Genomic DNA, 23915 nt, shown 5'->3' on the forward strand with positions numbered 1-23915 from the left:
CAATTAATAAGTCAACCTAAAGTACTAACTTGTGATACTCCCTCCGTTCCTAAATATAAGTTTTTTTAGACATTTCAAATGGAATACAATATATGAATGTATGTAGACATATTTTAGAGTGTAGATTCACTCATTTTGCTCCATATGTAGCCATTTGGTGGAATCTCTAGAAAGACTTATATTTAAGAACGGAGGGGGTACTATGCATTACGAAACTAATATCATACACTAGTACGTATCATATGCATGATACTAGTATATGATACTCCATATTACTGCCAGCCTTACATGCAAATTTCAACAATAGCCCATGTGTGCCCAGACGCAGGACCGACCCCTCAAAAGTATTGTTGCAGATTAATGTTCAAACACAGCCTTGATTTTGGTTCGGAAAATAAATAAATAAATAAGATACAACGACCACTCGATCAAAATTTATTTCTTCACAAGCTATCCTACCCAGCAAAGACACCCTACTTCCATTCCGTTCCGTATGTGCAGCTATATATGCGTAGCCAAACCGTGATACTTCAAGCCCCATTTTCGACGCCGGGCTAGAAGCAATGGCAGACGCAGGGACGGAGAGTTCGCCGAGATCTCAGCCCAAACCATCCGACCAAGAAGGGCAAGCCAGTGGAGAGACGAAGCAAGGAGGGTGGATCACCCTCCCCTTCATAGCCGGTTCGTGATCTCTCTGTCTCTCCCTCTCTTCCCCGCACAATTAATTAATTCTCATACTGAGGTGGAGAAAAACATGCGTCCTGCACATGCGTGTGTTTTGTGTGAGCATGCATGCAGGGAGCATGGTTGGGCTGGGGCTGGCCATCAACGGCACCACCAGCAACCTGCAGATTTACCTCATCAAGGAGTACCACGTGGAGAGCATCGACGCGGCGCAGATCGCCAACATCGTCCGCGGCTCGCTCAACTTCCTCCCCGTCGCCGGAGCCATCCTCTCCGACTCCTACTTGGGTTGCTTCCCGGTCATCCTCGCCGGCGCGGCCATCAATGTTCTGGTGCGTACATCCACCTGCTTCCTCTGTTCAAAGCTTCTTGTTTGATATCATTTTGTCCAGGGTTTTTTCTTAGAAAAAATCATTTTGTCCAGGTGATTTATCTCATTGTGTTCAAATGACTGACTTGGCTAGCTTATTTCTATTATAACATGCCTAAAAAGTAGCTTCGGAAGTATTTAGACAATCTAAGCTAAGAACTCAAAAAATGATCAGATTTAGACTATAAACTCATTTATGTTATCATTGAGGCGAAAAACGCAGGAGGGAAACAAATCATCCACGTGGCTGCTAGGTCAGCATATCTTGGACCACTCGCACTAGGTTCATGTTTATGCTTTTTTTACAAGTTGACATGTGCAGACACAAAATAGCTCGTAGCGGCCGAGCTATTTTGGGCGTATGGTTGCTCGCATGAGGCCTAACCAGGCCCGCGCGGGAAGGGAACGGGCTGTTTGGTTGCCTGATTTTTCTGTTGGGTCTGCATAGCACGAAACTTAAAGCACCTCTGAGCCTGGCTCATTGGAAACGCTCAGATCGGTAGTTTCTCGCGAGCCAGGCCGAGCCGAGCGCAAGCGAGTGGGCCCTCGCACGAGCGGAGACGCGAGGGATGCGAGGTGATAAAGTGAGGTCTTCTTCAACCTCAAGTAAGCTTCTATCTAATCTCCTCCCTCTAATTTACACAACGGTGCTTCGGTTTGAGGTGAGCTCTACACGAAAAAGATGCACCTCGATGCTACGATTCCATTCAGGCGATCGGTTCGTAGTTTCGTCGGCCGTAAGTTCTTAATCTCGTGTTCCTGTTTGGGGCTATTCTGAATGAATTTTGTCAGATTCGTCGCGCACAATCAATATGAAATTTCCTTTGACCAGCAGCATAATCTCGCAGTTCCTCACAACATTCGTGTTGTAAATTTTTGGTTTCGACGATCGTAGCTTCATCTCTCTTTGAACAGCAGCCTACTGCACTTCCGCCGCCATGTCGAGCTCCTCTGTCCTCTGCTCAGAGCCCTCCTATTCGTCCCTCTCGACGCCGACGCCCTTCCCCTTGATCTCCTTGCCCATGTCCTACTACACTAGAGTCTTTTCCGATGTCGCTCATCTCGGCCTACTCTCTGTCGTCCTCCTACTGCACTGACGGTGCAATGGCGCGTACACTGCTTTCTTGTGTCCTCTGCCTCCGTGCACACTGCAGTTCGCCGCACCGCCGATGGGGTCGATCATCTTGGCCTCCTCTCTCTCGTCCTACTACACTGGAGTCGTTTCCGGCGTCGATCATCTCGGCCTCCTCTCTCGTCCACTGCACTGACGCTGCAATGGCGCGAGCATTGCATTCTCCTCCTTTGTCCACTGTCTTTGCGCGAGCACCGCAACTAGTTCACCAACGGTGTCGCTAGCCGTGCCGCCGACGGGGTCGCTCGTCCACGACTCCATGCTTGTCATGTCGGACATGGCGCCACGGCCACTATCCACCGTAGTCGCCATGGTCCGGCGCACATTGTACTTCTTCTCCCCTTCCCTCTGCTAGCTCTTAGCCCTGTCTACTAAGTGAAGTGCTACCTCTTAATCATACCTCATGCGTGCAACCAAACACCGAGTTCATGTGCCGCTTGGGCCAATGCAGGCAACCAAAAAAAATGCACTTGCGTATTACCTAACGCAGGGACCCTAGATGCAGGCAACCAAACAACTCGCAAATGTCGCATATGAGGCTGTTTTTTCAGAGACGGGCTGGGTTGAGATGTGTATGCAACGCAACTACTATTCACTACGGCAACCAAACACGCCCTTTGTGTCTGCATATATCATCTTTGAAAATGCGAGGTGGTTTGTTTGTAAAGCGGGTTATATAATGTATTCTGATGAGAAATGAAACTTAAGCTTTGGAACAGCTTAACTTTCATTTCTCATGGTTTGAAGACACGGTTTGAAAGCTCAACTTTCATTTTTTGCAAACGAACAAATTTGGTTGAGCGAGGTTTTTCATAATTTACGCAATGCCAATATGGATGGGATTACTTGCGTAAAATCACCCCTCCTGTTTATAAAAGAAATATAGATATAGATTATTGTTTGATGTGCAACACACATAATTAAAGCTTGAAATAAATCAATACCAATAGACATTATAGACTTATAGTTGTCATGTCTCACTCTCTCCCGAAAACAACCACACGTAATTATACAAACATGACCACTTGACACTGATGCAATGACGTTGACAACTAACAATAACCATTATGTTTCTGACAAACAACGGCGATGGGTATGCTCCTATCATTTCCAACAACCGATGATTTGTTACCAGCAAGACCATTTCAATCCAACACTAGCTAGTAGTACGATGGATCACATGCACCGTTGGATTGCATCATCTTTAGTACGATCGGTCAAAAACAATTGGTACGGATTTCATCATGTGGCTCACAGTGGTGTCATATCAGAATCAGACTTCAAACCATGGTATGCACATCAGTTTCGTTCTACATAGAACACTTCTCGAGCATTACCATTTATAGTGGATATCATATGGAGACAAAGTTTCGATAGAAACCGATGAAAACCATGTGAAAGTGATATTTGAAGTTTTTTTAAAAAAAATCCAGGATGTTAAGAGTGTGAAGTTCTATTAGCATGAAAAATTCCCAAACGCATTACCATTAACACGGTATGAAAAAAAATCAACATTGAGTAGCGTCGAACAGTAAACATCGATATTCATTGTTGAAGTTGCTCTTTTCATAGCTCGTAAATGGTAATGTGTTTGAACGTAAAATTTCACATGGCAATAAAACATCATCCTCTCAACATCCCAAATTTTCTTCAAATTTTTTCGAAACTTTCAAACATGTTCCACGAATTTTTCTGTGAAGCTCGGTTTCCATGTAATATTCTCTCTTGAACATCCCCGCAAAAAAATGTTTATATTCAATTAATGCTTGTTTGAGAGCAACTAATTACCTGCCCATCCAATGTCAATTTCCAGTCCTTCGTACTGTTCACTCTCTCAGCGGCACTGCCGTCCCTGCGGCCGCCGCACTGCCCGGCGCCGTCCGCCGCGTGCCAGCGCGGAACGGCCGGGCAGCTCGCCGTGCTGTACGCCGCTGTGTCCCTTCTAGCCATCGGCACCGGCGGGACGCGTTTCAACGTGGCCACCATGGGCGCGGACCAGTTCGGCGGCGCGCGCGACCAGGACACCTTCTTCAACTGGTACTTTGTCTTCCTCTACGCTTCCTTCCTGATCGGCGACACGGCCATCGTCTACATCCAGGACGGCGTATCCTGGGCCCTGGGCTTCGCCGTCTGCCTCGCCGCGACGGCGTTCAGCCTAGTCCTGTTTCTCCTCGGCACGCGGTACTACCGGATGCCCGCGGCGAAGGGCAGCCCATACTCCGAGCTGGCCCGCGTCGTAGTGGCCGCCGTGCGCAAGGCTCCCGTCCATGTCGGCGCGCTAGGTCCCGTGCGGTACTACGTGGGAGACAATGCCGTCGCGGACTCGGCCGGCGAGGGCGCTCCAAGTAAACGACTAAGGTCGGTGCCATTCCCATATTCCAATTTATGGAAGAAGGATGAGCGCTGGTACGTGCTGACACCCGTGTTCATGCCGTCTTGCTTGCAGCTTTCTTAATCGTGCCGCCATGATCACCACCACCGACGACCCCATGGATGATGCGTCCGGTGGCCGTCGTGCAAGCGGCTGGCGGCTGTGCAGGGTGCAGCAAGTGGAGGATCTCAAGTCCCTGCTCGGCGTCTTCCCGCTGTGGTCATCTGGTATAATGCTCAGCGTGTCCATCGGGGTGGTGATCGGCATGATCATCCTGCAGGCTCTCGCCATGGACCGCTCCCTCGGACCGCGCTTCAAGATCCCAGCAGGGTCCATCACCGTCTGCTCGCTCGTGGCCTTCATCGCCGTCACCCCGGTCCTTGACCGTGCCGTCTTCCCGCTCTGGCGCAGGATCACCGGCATGCCGCCGTCCCCGCTGCAGCGCGTGGGGCTCGGCCACGTCGTGAACATTGCGGGCATGGTGGTCGCAGCTCTGGTGGAGCGCCGAAGGTTGAGCGTCGTGCGCGCGCACGACGGCGCCGATGCGGCGGCCGGCTGGGTCACCCCCATGTCCGTACTGTGGCTCCTGCTTCCTCTTGGTGTCGTGGGGATCGGGGAGGCCCTCCACTTCCCAGGAAACATGGCCTTCTACTATCTGGAGTTCCCCAAGACGTTGCGGAGCTTGGCGACGGCCATGGCGCCGCTGCTCATCGCCATGGGGTTCTACCTCAGCACGGTGTTCGTCGACGTGGTGAGACGGGTCACGGCGTGGCTGCCGGGGAACGTAAACCATGCGAGGCTGGACAACGTGTACTGGACAGTGGCTGTGGCAGTGACTCTGAACTTTGGCTATTTCCTCATTTGTGCCAGCCGATATAAGTATCAAAACCAATCGACCACCGTGGTGATGTAAATACGGATTTGTAGGTTGAGTCTTGAACTGTTATTTTCATGATGAGGTGCCTGATTTCCTTTTTCTTTTGAGAAATTATGAGGGCTTTTTCTTTGAGAAATTATGAGGTGTCTAGTTAGATTTGGTTTGTCTTCTTCTTGTCTTAGCCTGATGGCCTTTGTTTGTGGCGAAACACTGAATATCCATTTCTGAACTCGAGCTTATCTGAATTTTTTTCTTTTTGCATTGAAGATGTTTTGAGTGCCTGAAGTCCGTTTCAATTTTCTGCTCGTTCAGATATTTGTGTAGCTCTCAGTAAAAAAAAGTGTTAGAGCATCTTCAACAGGCGTGCAACGCGCGGCAGGCTAAAAAAGCGTTTACATCGTCGGAATCGCGAGTTTTTGTGCGCCGCGGAGCGCTGGCTCCAGCGGCCGCTGCAAAATATAGCGCGCACGAGCCGCTCCAGCAGACGCGCTAAACTGCAGCGCGCGCGAGCAGCCGGCGCTTGCCATATGTTGCATTTTGGAGACAATATAGTGATATTTCAAACATCAAAACAAGACATGGCATAGTTAAAAATCACCCAAACAAGTTCAAAATCATGCCACATCACATCATCATCCAACCAAGTTCAAAATCATGCAACCAAGTTCGTGACATAAAAGTTCACACAAATAAATGGCACATCAACAATCATGCCTCATCATCCTCATCTTCGTCCTCTTCCTCCGTTTCTTCATCCTCCGAAGACGATTCTTCTTCCTCCACTTCATTGTGTCGCGCCGCATCATCATGGGAAGCTCGGAAGGCGTTGGCAAGATCTTCAACGGCATCATGCGAAGGTATGTGAGACACACCGGAAGACATGCGTCCACCCATGTCACCCGGAGGTGCTCCCATGCCTCCCATGAGAGACGCAAAACTCAAGCCTCCCATGGTACATCTGAAGCCACTCATGCCTCCCATGGCCCCCATGGTATCTCCGAAGCCACCCATGCCTCCCATGCCGTCCATGGTAGCTCTGAAGCCACCAATGCCTCCCATGCCCTCCATGCCTCCCATGCCAACCATGGCTCTTTTTTGGACCAAGACTTCTTCACGGGCAAGATTGACGTACTCCTTTTGCTTCTCATCAAGGGTAGATGTGTCTATGAAGAACAAGTACTTCTCTCATTCCAACAATCTAGTCTGCTCCTCCATGGCCACCTTCTTCTCCTCCAATGCCATCCTCCTCTCCTCGGCCGCCACCCTCCTCTCCTCGGCCGCCAACCTCCTCTCCTCGGCCGCGCCATCTTGGTTCCTTGCCATCTTCCTCACCTTGTTCGCTTCCTTTCTTGCGTTGACAATGGCTTCCATATCATTTTTTAGCTCGTCATCTCCCTTCCTCTTCTTCTTTTTTTTCGCGTCTTTCTTGCCTTCATTTGGTCTTTTTGGCTTGGAGTAGGCAACCGAGTTTGGTGTATGGCTTCTCTTGCCGTCATCACTTGATGCCTCCTCCTCATCATCATCCAAATCAATAGTTCGCTTGCGTTTGTTGCTCTCATCATCGACACCATCACGGGGCTTCCGTTTCTCATCATCCTTCAGCTCTTCATAGCAATGAGGCAAGGTAAATGGTCTTCCTTTCTTGATCTTCCCTTTCTTGGTCTTCTTCTCCTCTCCTTGAAATAAGTTTTGTGCAATAGTGAGCTACAAACAAAAGAACAAGTTAGCACTTGAAACACCAAGAAGAAGCATGATGAACATGGAAGAATCATGAAAGAAATGGCACTTACCCTATCTCTATCATTAGTGCCACTTGGGTTCAACGTGTCAACCGCCTTAAGTGCGGCCGCCCACCTTTGACAATCTCGGTTGATTGTCGACCACCGGGAGCGAAGAGATCTTCCCGAGTGGTCAATTCCACTTTTGTTGTGTAGATCAAAGTGCTCCTTCATCCGGAGCCAATATGCATCTCTACTTTGATCCCCTCTAACGGCGGGATCCCTCGACACTTGCAATCAAGTATTGCATAGCAAGATGTCTTCGTCCATGGTGTAGTTGCCCCCTCTTCCTTTCGGTGCATCGACAATGTCCTCATCATCCTCGTCCACCTCAAACTCATGATCATCGAAATGCATCTCATTGGTTTGAGACCAACGAGAATTGTTGGAGCCAACACCCATAGTTGACATATATGTCTCATCATTGAAACTACAAAGTATATACAACAAACCAAATAAGCTAACCATATGTATGCATTAAAAAAACAACAACAAAAGTGGGCGAAATTTTACCTTTGGGGCATTTCATCGAACACCTTGTGCGCGTCAGCTGCCGGCGCAAGAAGTGGGCTCGCCGGCGCTTCGGTCGCCGCCGCATCCGTCACACGCTCTACAAGCTTCTTCTTCGGCCGCCTAGAGGAGCCGTCCGCCGCCTTGTTCTTCTTCCCGGGCACCTTGCCCGCCTTCACCCGCGCCACATTTGGGAGCTTCGAGAGGGGTGCACGTGGCTTCACGGCGAGCGCCGGCACGACGCTGCGCGCCGCCGAGGTCGTCCGTGGTGGCATGAAAAGGCCGTGCGCAATACCGGTGCTTGGAGGAGCTCCTACGGGGTCCTGTATCGCAGGGAAGTGGTTGGCGGGAGGGACATTTCAGCTCGGGCCCTTTCCCCACCTCCTTCCACCGCCGCCCGCAATTGGTTCCGCCCGTCCGCCCCCGGCGATTCTGGCCAAATCTGCGGACAGAATTGCGCCGCGGGGGCGTCCCCCACCCTCCACCACCGATACGCTGCACCGCTCCTGGATCCGGCGAGACAAGACGAGCCGCCCCTGGTCGCCGTCGCTGCCGGGGATCGACCGCCCTCGAGCCTCCCCTAGTCGCCGCCCGGGATCGCCCGCCCTACGAGCTGCCGGTGAGTGCTTGCTTGTGCTTTGTGTCGAGCGCTATGCATAGTTGGTTGACGCGGCGTGCAATTTTTGTTCATGTAGGTGGAATCGAGCCTGTGCGAGAAGTTTTTGCTCGACAATTCGTCCGATTCAGAGGACTTGGATGTTGAGACGCTGCTTGCAAACTATCGGCAACAGATGCTGGTGATGGCCCTTGCCGTGAAGGTGTTGGAAATATGCCCTAGAGGCAATAATAAATGGTTATTATTATATTTCTTTGTTCATGGTAATTGTCTATTATTCATGCTATAATTGTATTGTCCAGAAATCGTAATACATGTGTGAATACATAGACCACAACCTGTCCCTAGTAAGCCTCTAGTTGACTAGCTCGTTGATCAACAGATAGTCATGGTTTCCTGACTATGGACATTGGATGTCATTGATAACGGGATCACATCATTAGGAGAATGATGTGATGGACAAGACCCAATCCTAAGCATAGCATAAAAGATCGTGTAGTTTCGTTTGCTAGAGCTTTTCCAATGTCAAGTATCTTTTCCTTAGACCATGAGATCGTGCAACTCCCGGATACCGTAGGAGTGCTTTGGGTGTGCCAAACGTCACAACGTAACTGGGTGACTATAAAGGTGCACTACGGGTATCTCCGAAAGTGTCTGTTGGGTTGGCACGGATCGAGACTGGGATTTGTCACTCCGTGTGACGGAGAGGTATCTCTGGGCCCACTCGGTAATGCTTCATCATAATGAGCTCAATGTGACTAAGGAGTTAGTCACGGGATCATGCATTGCGGTACGAGTAAAGAGACTTGCCGGTAACGAGATTGAACAAGGTATTGGGATACCGACGATCGAATCTCGGGCAAGTAACATACCGATTGACAAAGGGAATTGCATACGGATTGATTGAATCCTCGACACCGTGGTTCATCCGATGAGATCATCGTGGAACATGTGGGAGCCAACATGGGTATCCAGATCCCGCTGTTGGTTATTGACCGGAGAGGCGTCTCGGTCATGTCTGCATGTCTCCCGAACCCGTAGGGTCTACACACTTAAGGTCCGGTGACGCTAGGGTTGTAGAGATATATGTATGCGGAAACCCGAAAGTTTTTCGGAGTCCCGGATGAGATCCCGGACGTCACGAGAGGCTCCGGAATGGTCCGGAGGTGAAGAATTATATATAGGAAGTCAAGTTTCGGCCACCGGGAAAGTTTCGGGGGTTACCGGTATTGTACCGGGACCACCGGAAGGGTCCCGGGGGTCCACCGGGTGGGGCCACCTATCCCGGAGGGCCCCGTGGGCTGAAAGTGGAAGGGAACCAGCCCTTAGTGGGCTGGGGCGCCCCCCTTGGGCCTCCCCCCATGCGCCTAGGGTTGGGAACCCTAGGGGGGGAGCTTCCCCCTTGCCTTGGGGGGCAAGGCACCCCTTCCCCCCCACTTGGCCGCTGCCCCCCTTGGAGATCTGATCTCCCAAGGGCTGCCCCCCCCAGGGGTCCTATAAATAGTGGGGGGGGGAGGGAGGGCAGCAACCTACAGCCTTGGGCGCCTCCCTCCTCCCCTGCAACACCTCTCTCTCTCTCTCGCAGAAGCTTGGCGAAGCCCTGCCGGAGACCCGCTACATCCACCACCACGCCGTCGTGCTGCTGGATCTCCATCAACCTCTCCTTCCCCCTTGCTGGATCAAGAAGGAGGAGATTCGCTGCACCGTACGTGTGTTGAACGCGGAGGTGCCGTCCGTTCGGCACTCGGTCATCGGTGATTTGGATCACGGCGAGTACGACTCCGTCATCCACGTTCATTGGAACGCTTCCTCTCGCGATCTACAAGGGTATGTAGATGCACTCCTTTCCCCTCGTTGCTACTAGACTCCATAGATGCATCTTGGTGAGCGTAGGAAAATTTTAAATTATGCTACGATTCGCAACAGTGGCATCATGAGCCAGGTCTATGCGTAGTTACTATGCACGAGTAGAACACAAAGCAGTTGTGGGCGTTGAGTTTGCCAATTCTTCTTGCCGCTACTAGTCGTTTCTTGTTTCGGCGGCATTGTAGGATGAAGCGGCCCGGACCGACCTTACACGTACACTTACGTGAGACAGGTTCCACCGACTGACATGCACTAGATGCATAAGGTGGCTAGCGGGTGTCTGTCTCTCTTACTTTAGTCGGAACGGATTCGATGAAAAGGGTCCTTATGAAGGGTAAATAGAAATTGGCAAATCACGTTGTGGTCATACGTAGGTAAGAAACGTTCTTGCTAGAAACCTACAAACCACGTAAAAACTTGCAACAACAATTAGAGGACGTCTAACTTGTTTTTGCAGCAAGTGCTATGTGATGTGATATGGCCAGAAGATGTGATGAATGATATATGTGATGTATGAGATTGATCATATTCTTGTAATAGGAATCACGACTTGCATGTCGATGAGTATGACAACCGGCAGGAGCCATAGGAGTTGTCTTTATTATTTTGTATGACCTGCGTGTCATTGAATAACGCCATGTAAATTACTTTACTTTATTGCTAAACGCGTTAGCCATAGAAGTAGAAGTAATCGTTGGCGTGACGACTTTATGAAGACACAATGATGGAGATCATGGTGTCATGCCGGTGACGAAGATGATCATGGTGCCCCGAAGATGGAGATCAAAGGAGCATAATGATATTGGCCATATCATGTCACTATTTGATTGCATGTGATGTTTATCATGTTTTTGCATCTTATTTGCTTAGAACGACGGTAGCAAGTAGGATGATCCCTTATAATAATTTCAAGAAAGTGTTCACCCTAACTGTGCACCGTTGCGAAGGTTCGTTGTTTCGAAGCACCACGTGATGATCGGGTGTGATAGATTCTAACGTTCGAATACAACGGGTGTTGACGAGCCTAGCATGTACAGACATGGCCTCGGAACACACGCAATACACTTAGGTTGACTTGACGAGCCTAGCATGTACAGACATGGCCTCGGAACACGGAGGACCGAAAGGTCGAGCATGAGTCGTATAGAAGATACGATCAACATGGAGATGTTCACCGATCTTGACTAGTCCGTCTCACGTGATGATCGGACATGGCCTAGTTAAACTCGGATCATGTTTCACTTAGATGACTAGAGGGATGTCTATCTGAGTGGGAGTTCATAATCAGATGAACTTCATTATCATGAACATAGTCAAATAGGTATTTGCAAATTATGTCATAGCTTGCGCTTTAGTTCTACTGGTTAAGATATGTTCCTAGAGAAAATTTAGTTGAAAGTTGGTAGTAGCAATTATGCGGACTGGGTCCGTAAACTGAGGATTGTCCTCATTGCTGCATAGAAGGCTTATGTCCTTAATGCACCGCTCGGTGTGCTGAACCTCAGCGTCGTCTGTAGATGTTACGAAACATCTGACATACACGTTTTGATGACTACGTGATAGTTCAGTGCGGTTTAGAATTGTGGCACCAAAGACGTTTTTGAAACGTCGTAGAACATGTGAGATGTTCCGAAGACGAAATTGGGATTTCAGATTAGTGCCCACGTCAAGAGGTATGAGACCTCTGACAAGTTTCTTAAGCCTGCAAACTAAGGGAGAAAAGCTCAATCGTTGAGCGTGTGCTCAGATTGTCTGAGTGCCACAATCGCTTGAATCGAGTGGGAGTTAATCTCCCAGATGAGATAGTGATAGTTCTCCATAGTCACTGCCACCAAGCTAGTAGAGCTTCGTGATGAACTATAACATATCAAGGATAATTATGATGATCCTTGAGCTATTCGCGATGTTTGACACCGCGAGAGTAGAAATCAAGAAGGAGCATCAATTGTTGATGGTTAGTAAAACCACTAGTTTAAGAAGGGCAAGGGCAAAAGGGATACTTCATGAAACAGCAAGTCGTTTGCTGCTCTAGTGAAGAATCCCAAGGTTGAACCCAAACCCGAGACTAAGTGCTTCTGTAATGAGAGGAACGGTCACTGAAGCAGTACTACCCTAGATACTTGGTAGATGAGAAGGCAGGCAAGGTCGACAGAAGTATATTGGATATACGTTATATGAATGTGTACTTTACTAGTACTCCTAGCAGCACCAGGGTATTAGATACTGGTTCGGTTGCTAAGTGTTAGTAACTCGAAATAAAAGCTGCGGAATAAATGGAGACTAGCTAAAGGTGAGATGACGATATGTGTTGGAAGTGTTTCCAAGGTTGATGTGATCAAGCATCGCATGCTCCCTCTACCATCGAGATTTGGTGTTTGCGTTGAACATTATTGGATTATGTTTACCGCAAAACGGTTATTCATTTAAGGAGAATAATGGTTACTCTGTTTATTTGAATAATACCTTCAATGGTCTTGCACCTGAAATGAATCTCGATCGCCATGATACACATGTTCGTGCCAAAAGATATAAGATAGTAATGATAGTACCACATACTTATGGCACTGCCACTTGAGTCATATTGGTATAAAACGCATGAAGAAGCTCCATATAGATGGATCTTTGGACTCACTCGTTTTGAAAAGATTGAGACATGCGAACCATGTCTATTGGTATATATGCATGAAGAAACTCCATGCAGATGGATCGTTTGGACTCACTTGATTATGAATCACTTGAGACATGCAAATCATACCACATGGGCAAGATGACTGAAAGTCCTCGTTTTCAGTAAGATGGAACAAGAGAGCAACTTATTGGAAGTAATACACTTTGATGTACGCAGTCCAATGAGTGCTGAGGCATGCAGTGGATATCGTTATGTTCTTACTTCACAGATGATCTGAGTAGATGTTGAGTGTATTTACTTGATGAAACAGTAATCTAAATTATTGAAAGGTTCAAGTAATTTCAGAGTGAAGTTGAAGATCGTCGTGACAAGAGGATAAAATGTCTGTGATATGATCATAGAGATGAGTATCTGAGATACGAGTTTGGCACACAATTGAGACATTGTGGAAAGTGTTTCACAATTAATACCGCCTGGAACACCATAGTGTGATGGTGTGTCCGAACATCATAACTGCACCCTATTGGATATGGTGCATACCATGATGTTTCTTATCAAATTACCACTGTCGTTTATGGGTTAGGCATTAGAGACAACCGCATTCACTTTAAAAGGGGCACCATGCAATTCCGTTGAGACGACACCGTTTATAGAAACCTAAGTTGTCGTTTCTTAAAAGTTTGGGGCTACGATGCTTATGTGAAAAAGTTTCAGGCTGATAAGCTCGAACCCAAAGCGGATAAATGCATCTTCATAGAATACCCAAAAACAGTTGGGTATACCTCCTATTTCAGATCTGGAAGCAAAAGTAATTGCTTCTAGAAACGAGTCCTTTCTCGAGGAAAAGTTTCTCTCGAAAGAATTGAGTGGGAGGATGGTGGAGACTTGATAAGGTTATTGAACCGTCGCTTCAACTAGTGTGTAGCAGGGCACAGGAAATTGTTCCTGTGGCACCTACACCAATTGAAGTGGAAGCTTATGATAGTGATCATGAAACTTCGGATCAAGTCACTACCAAACCTCGTAGGATGACGAGGATGCGCACTACTTCAGAGTAATGCGTGATCCTGTCTTGGAAGTCATGTTGCTAGACAACAATGAACCTACGAGCTATGGAGAAGCGATGGTGGGCCCATATTCCGACGAATGGCTCGAGGCCATGAAATCCGAGATAGAATCCATGTATCAGAACAAAGCATGGACTTTGGTGAACTTGCCCGATGATCGGCAAGCCATTGAGATAAATGGATCTTTAAGAAGAAGACGGACATGGACGGTAATGTTACCGTCTATGAAGCTCGACTTGTGGCAAAGAGTATTTTCACAAGTTCAAGGAGTTGACTACGATGAGTTTTTCTCATCCGTAGCGGTGCTTAGGTCCGTCGGAATCATGTTAGCATTAGCTGCATTTATGAAATCTGGCAGATGGATGTCAAAACAAGTTTCCTTATCAGTTTTCGTAAGGAAAGGTTGTATGTGATACAATCAGAAAGGTTTTGTCGATCCTAAGGATGCTAAAAGGTATGCTAGCTCCAGCGATCCTTCCATGGATTAGAGCAAGCATCTCGGAGTCAGAATATACGCTTTGATGGAGTGATCAAAGTTTTTGGGTTTATACAAAGTTTGTTAGAAACTTGTATTTACAATAAAGTGAGTGGGAGCGCTACAACATTTCTGATAAGTATATGTGAATGACATATTGTTGATCCGAAATGATGTAAAATTTCTGGAAAGCATAAAGGGTTGTTTGAAAGGAGTTTTTCAAAGGAAGACCTGGATAAAGCTGCTTACATATTGGGCATCAAGATCCATAGAGATAGATCAAGACGCCTGATGATACTTTCAAAAGATAGCACACCTTGACATGATTTTGAAAGAGTTCAAAATAGATCAGCAAAGAAGGAGTTCTTGGCTGTGTTGCAAGGTGTGAGTATTGAGTGAGACTCAAGACCTGACCACAGCGGAAGATAGAGAAAGGACGAAGGTCGTCCCCTATGCTTTAGACATAGGCTCTATAGTATGCTATGCTGTGTACCGCACATGTAGTGTGCCTTGCCATGAGTTGGTCAAGAGGGTACAATGGTGATCCGGGAAAGGATCTCATGACAGCGGTCGAACTTATCCTTAGTACCTAGTGGATTAAGGAATTTTCTCGATTATGGAGGTGGAAAGGAGTTCGTCGTAAAGGGTTACGTCGATGCGAACTTTGACACTAATCCGGATGACTCTGAGTAGTAAACCGGATTCGTATAGTAGAGCAATTATTTGAAATGGCTCCAAATAGCGCGTGGTAGCATCCACAAGATGACATAGATATTCGTAAAGCACACGGTTCTGAAAGGTTCAGACCCGTTGACTAATAACCTCTCTCACAAGCATAACATGACCAAACCAGAACACATTGAGTGATAATCACATAGTGATGTGAACTAGATTGTTGACTCTAGTAAACTCTTTAGATGTTGGTCACATGGTGATGTGACCAGTGAGTGTTAATCACATGGTGATGTGAACTAGATTATTGACTCTAGTGCAAGTGGGAGACTGTTGGAAATATGCCCTAGAGGCAATAATAAATGGTTATTATTATATTTCTTTGTTCATGGTAATTGTCTATTATTCATGCTATAATTGTATTGTCCGGAAATCGTAATACATGTGTGAATACATAGACCACAACCTGTCCCTAGTAAGCCTCTAGTTGACTAGCTCGTTGATCAACAGATAGTCATGGTTTCCTGACTATGGACATTGGATGTCATTGATAACGGGATCACATCATTAGGAGAATGATGTGATGGACAAGACCCAATCCTAAGCATAGCATAAAAGATCGTGTAGTTTCGTTTGCTAGAGCTTTTCCAATGTCAAGTATCTTTTCCTTAGACCATGAGATCGTGCAACTCCCGGATACCGTAGGAGTGCTTTGGGTGTGCCAAACGTCACAACGTAACTGGGTGACTATAAAGGTGCACTACGGGTATCTCCGAAAGTGTCTGTTGGGTTGGCACGGATCGAGACTGGGATTTGTCACTCCGTGTGACGGAGAGGTATCTTTGGGCCCACTCGGTAATGCATCATCATAATGAGCTCAATGTGACTAAGGCGTTAGTCACGGGATCATGCATTGCGGTACGAGTAAAGAGACTTGCCGGTAACGAGATTGAACAAGGTATTGGGATACCGACGATCGAATCTCGGGCAAGTAACATACCGATTGACAAAGGGAATTGCATACGGATTGATTGAATCCTCGACACCGTGGTTCATCCGATGAGATCATCGTGGAACATGTGGGAGCCAACATGGGTATCCAGATCCCGCTGTTGGTTATTGACCGGAGAGGCGTCTCGGTCATGTCTGCATGTCTCCCGAACCCGTAGGGTCTACACACTTAAGGTCCGGTGACGCTAGGGTTGTAGAGATATATGTATGCGGAAACCCGAAAGTTGTTCGGAGTCCTGGATGAGATCCCGGACGTCACGAGAGGCTCCGGAATGGTCCGGAGGTGAAGAATTATATATAGGAAGTCAAGTTTCGGCCACCGGGAAAGTTTCGGGGGTTACCGGTATTGTACCGGGACCACCGGAAGGGTCCCGGGGGTCCACCGGGTGGGGCCACCTATCCCGGAGGGCCCCGTGGGCTGAAAGTGGAAGGGAACCAGCCCTTAGTGGGCTGGGGCGCCCCCCTTGGGCCTCCCCCCATGCGCCTAGGGTTGGGAACCCTAGGGGGGAGCTTCCCCCTTGCCTTGGGGGGCAAGGCACCCCTTCCCCCCCACTTGGCCGCCGCCCCCCTTGGAGATCTGATCTCCCAAGGGCTGCCCCCCCAGGGGTCCTATAAATAGTGGGGGGGAGGGAGGGCAGCAACCTACAGCCTTGGGCGCCTCCCTCCTCCCCTGCAACACCTCTCTCTCTCTCGCAGAAGCTTGGCGAAGCCCTGCCGGAGACCCGCTACATCCACCACCACGCCGTCGTGCTGCTGGATCTCCATCAACCTCTCCTTCCCCCTTGCTGGATCAAGAAGGAGGAGACGTCGCTGCACCGTACGTGTGTTGAACGCGGAGGTGCCGTCCGTTCGGCACTCGGTCATCGGTGATTTGGATCACGGCGAGTACGACTCCGTCATCCACGTTCATTGGAACGCTTCCGCTCGCGATCTACAAGGGTATGTAGATGCACTCCTTTCCCCTCGTTGCTAGTAGACTCCATAGATGCATCTTGGTGAGCGTAGGAAAATTTTAAATTATGCTACGATTCCCAACAGAAGGAGCACGAAGGCGAGAACCGAAAGAGGCGGCGAGGATCGACCGTCGGGAGTCTTTGCATTCCTCGAAATCGCCATCTCGGGAACGAGATGTTGATGCAAGACTACTTCGCGGAGAATCCAACATATCCACCGCACCTCTTCCGGAGAAGGTACCAATGCGCCGATCGTCCTTTGTGAAAATTGTTCAACCTTGCGAGGCAAATTGTCGGTATTTTACTCAAAGAAGAAATGACGCGGGCTTGAAGGGATTTAGTGCATATCAAAAAATCTCGGTAGCTATGCGGGTGATTGCATATGGCGTTCCAGCTGACTATGCCGATGAGTACCTTCGCATTGGTGAAGATACCACAATTGAGTCGGTGCGTAGGTTTGCCAAAGTGATCATCCGTGTCTTTGGTCCTGAATATCTTTGGGCACCCAACGAGGATGACACAAAAAAATTGATGGCAACTAATGAGAGGAGAGGTTGGCCTGGCATGCTAGGTAGCATTGATTGTATGCATTGGACTTGAAAAAATTGCCCGAAGGCATGGCAGGGAATGTATTGTGGCAAGTCTCGTGATGCAACAATTGTGCTAGATGACGTAGCATCGGAGGATTTATGAATTTGGCATTGCTTTTTTGGTATGCCGGGCACTCTCAATGATATCAATATGTTGCAACGGTCTCATTTGTTTGTTAGGCTTGCTAGTGGTGATGCTTCTGCTTGCAACTACACTATCAATGGACATGAATACACAAAAGGGCACTATCTTGCAGATGGTATATACCCACCTTGGTGCACATTTGTCAAGAGCATCAAAGAATCCAAAACTAAAAAACAATGTGAATTCGCATGGGTGCAAGAGGCAGCCGGAAAATACATTGAAAGAGCATTCGGGGTTTTGCAATCTAGGTTTGCCATTGTTCGTGGTCCTGCTCGTTTTTGGGACAAGCGGACCTTGAAAAACATCATGACATGTTGTGTTATCCTTCACAATATGATTCTCGAAGATGAGAGAGGCATGAACTTGGAGTTCTTCTACGACAATGTGGGTAGCCGTGTCAAACCAGCTAGAGACCCTAACCGCATTAGAGCTTTTCTTCAGACGGACAAGTTTTATATTGCATTATTTAGTTTGCTTCGGTGATTTGAATAATTATTTGTAATGTGGATGATTGTTGTATTGTGTTGGTATTGATATTTTTTCTAAATAATTATTTTGTATTGTTGTATTTTTATGATGTGGTATTGATATTTGCGGACCGGCGGCAGCGACCCGTAAAGAGTATATTCCGCGAATATCGATTTATACGGGTCCGTTTGGGTGGGTCTGCCTCTGCGACCGTCCGCGCCGGCTTGCAAAGCCGTTTTTCCGACATAGACTGCTGGTTTTTGTATGTTTACATCAGAGTTGTGAACTGCATTGCGACAGAAGGAAAGGAACAGGTGTAATGGCCCTCGAACCTGCGACCTTCGCGTTATTAGCGCGACGCTCTAACCAGCTGAGCTAATAGGCCAATGTGATAGCAACGTGAAATTTACATTATTCATATTATCCTGAATAACGCAAGAACAGTTTTAAGTACGAACTATGCAAGGTTTAAATTTGTTTTTAGAGCGAGATTACCCTCAAATTCGAATTAATAAAGCTCCAAACTGGTACAAATTTGTGGCTTGATAGTACAAGTAAAAGATCTATCGGTCGCGCCACATGTGGGGCCAATCGACAGTTCATCCGGCGAGAACTGGCGGTGACCGACACACTGTTCAACAAGGTGGAAGCGGAGGCCGACGCGGAGCAGCCGGGGAGGCGCAGCTATGGCTGCCGCCCATGTACCCGGACACGTAGATAGTGAACATCCTCAACAAGGATTAGGGTAGTTGATCTACGTAGTATGTTTGCATTTTTTTATTATGGATCTCAGGTTTGTAGGTATTTGAGGGGTCAGATTTATTGTCCGTGGCTCTAGCTGCTCTTAGAGTAAGCAGGATGCAGCGAATAGCAACTGCTGAGTTGGTATCTGCCGACGGTTCATTGACTAATGGTTTAATCTGTTTTTGTATGTTTACATGAGAGTTGTGAACCGCATTGCGGATAGAGGAATTGGAACAGATGTAATTGCATGAAACAAATGGAAAGAAAGTCCACTATGAGGTCGAAAAATTGTGGCTAGAGACTGTAGAAAAACAATGGCCCATGCAGGTCTCGAACCTGCGACCTTCGCGTTATTAGCACGACGCTCTAACCAGCTGAGCTAATAGGCCAATGCGAAAGCAGTGTGAAATTCTCTTTATTTAAAATAGCTTGACTAACGCAAGAACAGTTTTAACTACAAACTATGCAAGGTTTAAAATTGTTTTTAGAGCGAGATTACCCTCAAATTCGAAATAATAAAGCTCCAAACTGGTACAAGTTTGTGGCTTGATATAGTACAAGTAAAAGATCTATCGGTCGCGCCACATGATCGACGAAGACAACCCCTCAAGTCCTGGACCATCGTCCGGTCACCGCCGGCGGTCCCTCCTTCGTCTCAACCAGAGGAAGAGGAAGACAGAAGCGAAGAGGAGCGCAAAGACGACGACGAATAGCAGCAGCATGAGCTCCCCGTGCGACTTGTAGCTCCTCTCATCGTCCACCATCTGCGGCAGCCTGCTGCCGTACTCTGCCGCCGGAGCAGACGACGGCGTCTGGGCCTGGCCACCTCCGGAGACCATGGCTTCTACGCTAGCTAGTGATCCTCCAGTGACATGAGCACATATCTTGTACACGAGCGTCTGGAGGGAGACCTATCGCAAGTTGGACGGAGTTGCGTGCACTGTTGGGATTGATGAGAGGAGAGCGAGTGAGTGGGCGACTGACCTGCGTGGTCGTTTCGTGTCGCCAAACACAGCATATCTAGTCACCCATCCACATCAGGGATGGCGACCCATCTCATGAGCCGCTCCATACAACATTAATTACTTTATTACTTTACTTTTTTGTGAATGAATTAATTTATACTACTATTAACCTTGGGCATTTGAATGTGGATCAGACCCACAAGCTAAAAAAAGGCATATGTGGTTTTAGTGATTCACATGATATATATACAAAGAAACAGGAGAGCGGACAGGTTTATGTTGTTTCTAACTGGTAGGTCTTAGCAATCAACTGTACAAATGCTACGTGTCTCACCTGGCTGTAGCCCCGAATCGATTAAAACCGACCATGATTAAAATTTCTTGAGTACATGTTAAAAAAATTTCAAATACGCATTCAAATATTTTGTTGAATGATATGAAACATTTTTCTTTAACTATGCGACGCCTTTTTACATTGTATAAACATTTTTTATAAATGTCATAAACAAATTTTTGAAACATGTCGACACTTTTAAATGTGTGGTACGTCTTTGTTGATAGTACAAAACATGGTTTAATTACACAATTTTTTTTGACATTGTATAGCATTTTTCAAAAATATGACATGCATTTTTTGAAACCCATGAACATTTACTAAATGTCACATACAATACAATCTTTTAGTGGTATAAACATTCTCTAAAAGTTTAGCGAACATTTGTTTTACACCACATGAACATTTTTAAAATATGGATGAACACTTGAAAAAACGGTAACCTTTGTAATATATGTATTTTGTATTTTTCAAAATAAAATAAACAAAATTAAAGAAAAAAACGTGCGTGACATCAACATGACAAGCCCACATGGCTGCTAGACATGAAATTTTGTTCGTAAGGATTAATGGGCCAGGCTAAGTGCGAATGGGACAGTCGGGCTCTCTACTAGGCCTGTTATAGTCCAACTCCGGCCAGGCCTGCGGTCTCTCCCCTTCGTCGAGCGGCGCAGCACAAAACAAAAGCCGAGGCAGGACAAGAGAGCGAACCCTCTCTAAACCCTAGAAACTTAGGCACCGCCGCCGCCGCCGCTGCTCCCAGGACAGCAGCCAAGGAAGACGAAACCAAGCCTCCGCCATGCCGAAATCCAAGCGCAATCGCTCAGGTCAGTTCACTCGCTCTGTTCCGCTGCCCTCAATCCCCCCCTCCTGCCTCTACCCGCTTCCTTTTCCGTCTCCTGGATTCGACCAAGTTTGGCTGACCAAACTTGTGTATCTGGATTAGTTCCAACAGCCAATGGTGTTCATATGGAACCTAAATATGTGCTGAACTGCTAGGCAAGAATTGAAACCCAAGTTTCGGCGAGCGACGATGTCATTTTTCTTTTCTTGTTTTGTCGTCTCATGCTCGAAATTTGGATGTTTTGATGATGGGCGCAGTCACCCTGTCAAAGACCAAGAAGAAGCCGGGGCTAGAGCGGAAGGGCAAGGTGGTCACGGAGATCAAAGACGCGATTGAGCGCCACAGCAGCGCCTATGTCTTCACCTACAACAACATGAGGAACCAGAAGCTCAAGGACCTCAGGGACCAACTCAAGTCCTCTAGCCGGTAGGTTCCCCTCTTTATTTGCTACTACTAGTTATCTCTTATGCTGTGTTCAAGTCCTCTATCCAAGAGCAATTCGGAATATGGTTGGTTTTCAACCTTTTCCTAAACAACAATGACATGTTTGCAAATGCTTTTTGGCTTGAATCAACACAATTTGCTTCAGCTCGTTGGTGCATGCTGCTTTGTTTTGCTGGACAGTGCCTTGAAACCCTGATAAAGTGACAGGTCACAACTATGGTGCATATAGAACACACACCATGCTAGTTAGTGCTTAAGCTTTACTGGTGGTTTATGCTGCAAAATTTGTAGGCCAATTTTATAACTTGTAAGTATTGTTTTTTTTCTCAGGATATTCCTTGCTGGAAAGAAGGTCATGCAGATAGCATTGGGGCGGTCACCTGCTGATGAAGCTAAGACAGGCCTGCATAAACTCTCCAAGGTGATTCATCCTTTGCCACTGTTATAAGTGTAATCCACACCATTCTTGTGAGGTTTTTGCTGACAGCAATTTTTCTCTATCTAGTTCCTTCAAGGTGCTTCTGGATTGTTATTTACAAATCTCCCAAGGGATGATGTCGAGAGGTAGCCCTGTCTTATAGTTTTTAGCTTTGCACATTATTGCTAATGCTTGCTTACATACTTGGTGTGGCTCTAGTAAAGTTATGATCATAAATCCTGTGTGCAGATTATTCCGAGAATTTGAGGCGAATGATTTTGCGAGGACAGGAAGTATTGCGACTCAAACGGTATTACTTTTGCTTCCATGCTCGTGGACTCTGGTCAAGCTTTTAGTTCGGTTAGACAATGATAAGCTGGTAGGACTCCCTCTGTTCTGATATAGAGAGTACTTATTTTGCAAATCCTGACAGGCCTAAAGGGTGCAATCGTTCGAATCTTACCCCTAATTAAATGTTGGTCTTCCTAAAGCAGACACATGTTATGCTGGCCTTTCTTGCTGCAGATTGTGGGGAGATGGGAAATCTAGAAGTAACTGCATGATAATTCTGGGGATTAAGTTATTGCGCCAGTTTTCCTGACGCCGCATCGGTTCATGCAAAAACTTTGTAACAGCTGGTGTGGGTATTTTTGGTAGAATTGGCATGAGATTGATGGGATGCCTTCTATTAGTAATTGCATGAAAAAAATTACATGCCCTATAACACGGAACAGAGGGAGTATGACTTTGTGAAATGAAGGTCGACATCCTTCCTGTGTAGATTCACTTTAGCGATTACCCATTGGTAAAAACTGTTTATGCCCTGGATAGGGTATAACAATGAGTGTTAGTCTGAAGTTGTGTTATTCTTCTGTTAAATAGCACTAGTGGTTTCTTGTATGAGTTGGCTATAACAAACTCTGGAACTTTTTGATGCCTCAGGTTGAGCTAAAGGAAGGCCCTCTGGAACAGTTTTCACATGAAATGGAACCCTTTCTGCGCAAACAAGGACTGCCAGTTCGCCTAAACAAAGGTTTGTAGTTCCCTTGCACTCAGGTGCTTGAAGCTACCAAGCAAAATGGTTGGAACTAATAAAGTTGACCGTTGTTGGTGCAGGTGTTGTTGAATTGGTTGCAGATCATGTAGTATGTGAAGAAGGAAAGCCCCTTTCACCAGAAGCAGCACACACTCTGGTATGCATGGGATATTGTGCAGTGTTACCGACATATTAGTTCAAAAAATAACAAGACAGATACTGATCATGTGCCTATGGGAAGCAGCAGTATAGTTTCCCAGTAATGCCATATGTTAGCTAGGTTTGGCAAAACATAGAGGCAGATTGTTCACTTGATAGAGCTTCATATAGTACTTCATTGGTCTGTCCCAGAATACTGATCATGTGCCTATGGGAAGCAGCAGTATAGTTCCCCAGTAATGCCATATGTTAGCTAGGTTTGGCAAAACATAGAGGCAGATTGTTCATTGTTCACTTGATGGAGTTTCATATAGTACTTCATTGGTCTGTTCCAGAATACCACATTTTAATCCTTGATAACACTCTGGAAGCATGTCTACCCTTGTTGTGCAAACTGTCGATCTGTTTCTTTGCACTGAGACCCATTTGATTTCCTTGTGGCAGCGCGTGCTTGGGACGAAGATGGCGACGTTCCGACTGTACCTTGTCTGCCGCTGGTCGTCCGATGACTTTGAAGTGTACAAGGAAGGCTTGGCGCACCTGGGAGGTGAGGAAGCTGACGAGTCTTCTTAAGGTTGTTGGATTATCATGGTGGCGTGCTTGTTGTCTAGCTGTGTTCAGACGGTTTTGTGCCATGCCTTTGTACCCTTAATTCGACAGGAATCTCAAATATATGATCTGACCCAGTTGGGCATATTGTTGAGTGCCAGTATTTTTGTGAGCTACTATTATAGGTTGATCTTCTTCCTTGGCCTCT

At 47.0% G+C, this 23915-nt stretch overlaps 2 protein-coding genes and 1 non-coding gene across 3 annotated transcripts; 2 read left to right on the forward strand and 1 right to left on the reverse strand.

Annotated features, from left to right (window-relative positions):
• Positions 1-217: 217 nt before the first annotated feature.
• Positions 218-5659, forward strand: LOC109769582 (protein NRT1/ PTR FAMILY 2.3). The gene is made up of 4 exons (XM_020328310.4): positions 218-681; positions 799-1016; positions 4000-4544; positions 4633-5659. The coding sequence occupies exons 1-4, from the start codon at positions 564-566 to the stop codon at positions 5468-5470; spliced, it is 1719 nt and encodes a 572-aa protein (XP_020183899.1). The 5' UTR covers positions 218-563; the 3' UTR covers positions 5471-5659.
• Positions 5660-19273: 13614 nt separating this feature from the next.
• TRNAI-AAU (transfer RNA isoleucine (anticodon AAU)) lies at positions 19274-19347 on the reverse strand. The gene has a single exon. It is a non-coding gene; the product is annotated as a tRNA-Ile (tRNA).
• Positions 19348-20875: 1528 nt separating this feature from the next.
• Positions 20876-23889, forward strand: LOC109769580 (uncharacterized). Its single transcript, XM_020328309.4, has 8 exons — positions 20876-21084; positions 21359-21527; positions 21876-21966; positions 22051-22109; positions 22213-22273; positions 22906-22996; positions 23080-23156; positions 23603-23889. Exons 1-8 carry the CDS (start codon positions 21057-21059, stop codon positions 23729-23731), a joined length of 705 nt encoding a protein of 234 aa, XP_020183898.1. The 5' UTR covers positions 20876-21056; the 3' UTR covers positions 23732-23889.
• The last annotated feature ends 26 nt before the right edge of the window (positions 23890-23915 follow it).

This window comes from Aegilops tauschii, chromosome 5 (genome assembly GCF_002575655.3).
Source record: "Aegilops tauschii subsp. strangulata cultivar AL8/78 chromosome 5, Aet v6.0, whole genome shotgun sequence".
NCBI lineage: Eukaryota > Viridiplantae > Streptophyta > Magnoliopsida > Poales > Poaceae > Aegilops > Aegilops tauschii.